This window comes from Ochlerotatus camptorhynchus, unplaced genomic scaffold (genome assembly GCF_037179485.1).
Source record: "Ochlerotatus camptorhynchus isolate MF236.1 unplaced genomic scaffold, CSIRO-AGI_Acam_v1.1 ptg000434l, whole genome shotgun sequence".
Classification (NCBI taxonomy): domain Eukaryota; kingdom Metazoa; phylum Arthropoda; class Insecta; order Diptera; family Culicidae; genus Ochlerotatus; species Ochlerotatus camptorhynchus.
In genome coordinates, this window is record NW_027040920.1 from 9,577,379 (window position 1) to 9,581,124 (window position 3,746).

Consider the following 3,746-nt stretch of genomic DNA (forward strand, 5'->3'; position numbering starts at 1 on the left):
TCAATCTGTCAAAACATACACAGAAATTCAAAACAACCCAAAATTAAGTTCTTTTCACTCATCTCCCATGTTCCGTACAATAAGCCAAATTTGGGTAAACCGGCTCAAAGTAGTTTGCATTTAAGCACGGCAAAAAAAATTACCCATCGCTAAGTAATTTTCAATTGTTTCTACCCAAAATTAAGTTCAATTAACTCAAATTTGGGTATATCGCATATTACTCAATTTTGGCTTCTTGTACGGAACTAGACGGTTGAGTCGAATCTTTCGTTCTATTTTTGACAACAATAGCGAGAGGAAATGAAACGGACAGAGGTCAAATAACTCAAATTTGAGTTTAAAAAACCCAAGCGGTGGGTAGTTTTGTTTTTCTGTGTAACCTCTTTCCCCCTCTGACAGCGATTCACACCTCTTGCTTGCGTTCTTGTCTGATCAACGAACAATCCCTTGTGCGTAATTTTCGTATTTTTTAGCGGCATTGCGTCGTGTGTGCGTCGTATTCAAAGTTTTTCCTGTTTGATTCTGGTGAAAAAGACGGACCATATTCCGATTGTGTACCCCAGAAGCGATAAAACTAGCAGGAACAGTTCGAGACCACGATGGATTTCTTAGAGTACTCATCCATTAGCTCGGAAGTCCGGGGAGCGATGGTAAGTTTGTTGATGCCGCCGCCATTGTAGAGAGGTGCGGAAAATGATTTTTGATTTTTTTTCCCCAGTGCTCCGGTAAGCTGAAGATGACTGATACGTCGATCGTTTTCAAGAACGAAAAAACCGGAAAGGTGGAACAGATCAACGCATCGGACATTGAACTGATCAACTTTCAGAAGTTTGTTGGCAGTTTCGGATTGAGGGTGTTTATGAAGAATGGGCTGCTTCATAGGTTCATTGGATTCACCGGGGATGAGCAGAAGATTGCGGACTTTGTGAAGAAAAACTACAAGCTGGATATGCTGGAGAAAGAGCTTTCGATGAGAGGCTGGAACTGGGGTACGGTTCACTTCAAGGGGAGTGTGCTTTCGTTTGACGTGGAGAGCAAAACCAGCTTCGAAATTCCGCTGAATCATGTCTCGCAGTGTAACAGCGGCAAGAACGAGGTGACGGTGGAATTCCATCGGAATGATGACGCTCCGGTGAGCCTGATGGAGATGCGCTTCCACATTCCCACGTCGGAGTCGGTGGAAACGGATCCGGTGGAAGCCTTCCAGGAGCAGGTTATGAAGCAAGCTTCGGTCATCTCCGCTACCGGCGATGCGATTGCCATCTTCCGAGAGATTCACTGTCTTACGCCGCGTGGTCGCTACGATATTAAAGTATTCCAGAGCTTCTTCCAGCTGCACGGTAAGACGTACGATTTCAAGATTCCGACGTCGTCGGTGTTGCGACTGTTCCTGCTTCCACACAAGGACAATCGACAGATGTTTTTCGTCATTTCGTTGGATCCTCCGATCAAGCAGGGTCAGACGCGGTACCACTTCTTGGTGACGCTGTTCCAGATGGACGAAGAAACGAATATCGAGCTGCCGTTTACGGAGGAGGAGCTAAAGGAGAAATACGAGGATAAACTGACCAAGGAACTGGCCGGACCGGTGTATGAAGTGCTGGGCAAGATCATGAAGGTTATCATTAACCGGAAGCTGACCGGACCGGGGACTTTTATTGGGTGAGTGTGATTTGTATGAATTTGATAGGGATTTATGTAACGCTTCTGCGCATCTTGTTCTAGTCACTCGGGAACTCCAGCGATCGGTTGCTCGTACAAGGCCGCCGCCGGTTATCTGTACCCACTGGAGCGAGGTTTCATCTACGTGCATAAACCACCGGTTCACATTCGGTTCGAGGAAATCCAGTCGGTTAACTTTGCCCGTAGCGGTGGATCGACTAGGAGTTTCGATTTCGAAATCGAACTGAAAACTGGAACCATCTACACGTTCAGCAGCATCGAGAAGGAGGAGTACGGCAAGCTGTTCGATTTCATCTCGTCGAAGAAGTTGCACGTCAAGAACACCGGCAAGGATGGCAAGAACAACTACAAGGAGGACTTTGCCGATTCGGACAACGAGGTCGAACCGGATGCCTATCTGGCGCGCGTCAAGGCCGAAGCAAAGGAACGGGACGATGACGACGATGGAAGCGAATCGGAGGAATCGACTGATGAGGACTTCAACCCCAATCAGCAGGAATCGGACGTTGCCGAAGAGTTTGACTCGAATGTGGAATCCACATCGGATGAAGATTCCGAAGGTGGCGACGGCGGTGGCTCGGATGGTGCTGTAAAGCAGAAGAAGGAGGAGAAAAAGAAAGAGAAGAAGGAAAAGAAGAAAGAGCGGAAGGAGAAGCCCAAGAAGTCCAAATCCGGAGGGCCGAAACGTCCGGCGACGGCTTTCATGATATGGTTGAACGCCACTCGGGAGAGCATTAAGAAGGAAACTCCTGGAATCTCGGTAACGGAGATCGCCAAGAAGGGAGGCGAAATGTGGAAGGAAATGAAGGACAAATCCGAGTGGGAGTCTCGGGCGGCGAAGGCAAAGGAAGAGTATGTAGAAGCAATGAAGGTCTACAAGGCATCGGTAGGTGCTGGCAGTGGCGACGAAGCCGACAAGAGCACGTCCGCCGTGAAGAGGAAGAAGGAAACCTCTTCGCCGATGAAGGGTGGCAGCTTCAAGAGCAAGGAGTACATCTCGGACGATGACTCGAGCAGTGAGGACGATAAGAAGGATTCCAAGAAGGCGAAGAAGGGTGACGATAAGGGCAAGAAGGCCGGCGATGGGAAGAAGGTAAGTCACTAAATCCTACCAATGTTTGGGTAGTAGATTTATAATCGATTTTTTTCATCTTTCTCCCTAGAAATCTGAGAAAACCGAATCGGAGCCTGAATCGGAAGCAGCTGGCAGTGGATCCGAGGAGGAGGAGGAGGACGATGCGGGCAGTGATTGAGTTGCCAAGCATTCGCAGGCAAGTATCTACCTACCTATCTCTTCAGCTACACCTTTTCTCGGCTCGTTATTGATTATTTGAGTTGGAATCAATCCTAAGGATTAGTATTAGGGAGCACATAATCGTTTTACTGTATCGAATAAGGTTATATAAATAAGATAACAATGATGATTTACCTGTACAAATTCTGGCGCTCAGTTGTTGGTTCATGCTGTCCGAAATTCCATTTGGTTATCGACTATGCTTCAACATTGTTCTACCTTCCTTTTAAGTGCTGCTCGTACTTATAACTCGTTGAAGTTTTGAACATGACAATGAACTTTTCTTAATATTTTTCCCTTTTTACTTGTCAGTCTTACCCCATATTCTGGTTTTCGTTCAAACTTCCGCCATTCGAAAGAGGGAACTTTCCCCATCATTTTTAGACTACTAATGAAATGTTTCATCCCGATGTCCAATTTCTCAACAGAACACCCTAAAGCTTCTCTCCAAAGAAATCTTGGTAATCGTTTTTCAACTCTCTTCGATTTTTTAAAAATTCTTGCAGAATTTACAAACATTTATTTCCATAGCTTTCTTGAACGCCTCCTTGAATTATTCAACCCAATTTTGACCAACAATTTCTTCTGCATTCCCTTGGGGTTCTTTTCCGAATACGTTCGCAAACATCCTTTAAATATCAAACTTGTTGGAGTAAATCGGTAACGCAGTGTGCTGATCACCTCCTTGGAGACCGAACGTCACCCCTAGCAACCTAAGTTTTCTTAAATAAACAACGGTGAAAAACTTTTCATTCCTGTTCAAGACTCC

The 3,746-nt window shown here is 45.9% G+C and overlaps 1 protein-coding gene across 1 annotated transcript; it reads left to right on the forward strand.

Moving 5' to 3' along the window:
• Positions 1 to 438: 438 nt before the first annotated feature.
• Positions 439 to 3,126, forward strand: Ssrp (structure specific recognition protein). Its single transcript, XM_065234533.1, has 4 exons — positions 439 to 650; positions 719 to 1,662; positions 1,726 to 2,776; positions 2,847 to 3,126. Exons 1-4 carry the CDS (start codon positions 600 to 602, stop codon positions 2,934 to 2,936), a joined length of 2,136 nt encoding a protein of 711 aa, XP_065090605.1. The 5' UTR covers positions 439 to 599; the 3' UTR covers positions 2,937 to 3,126.
• The last annotated feature ends 620 nt before the right edge of the window (positions 3,127 to 3,746 follow it).

Excerpts from the sequence above, each read along its gene's own strand:
- Ssrp (XM_065234533.1), top strand. The coding sequence starts at position 600 with ATGGATTTCTTAGAGTACTCATCCATTAGCTCGGAAGTCCGGGGAGCG. Across the intron at positions 1,663-1,725 it reads GGACCGGGGACTTTTATTGG|TCACTCGGGAACTCCAGCGA; the intron begins GTGAGTGTGATT and ends ATCTTGTTCTAG. Across the intron at positions 2,777-2,846 it reads AGGCCGGCGATGGGAAGAAG|AAATCTGAGAAAACCGAATC; the intron begins GTAAGTCACTAA and ends CTTTCTCCCTAG.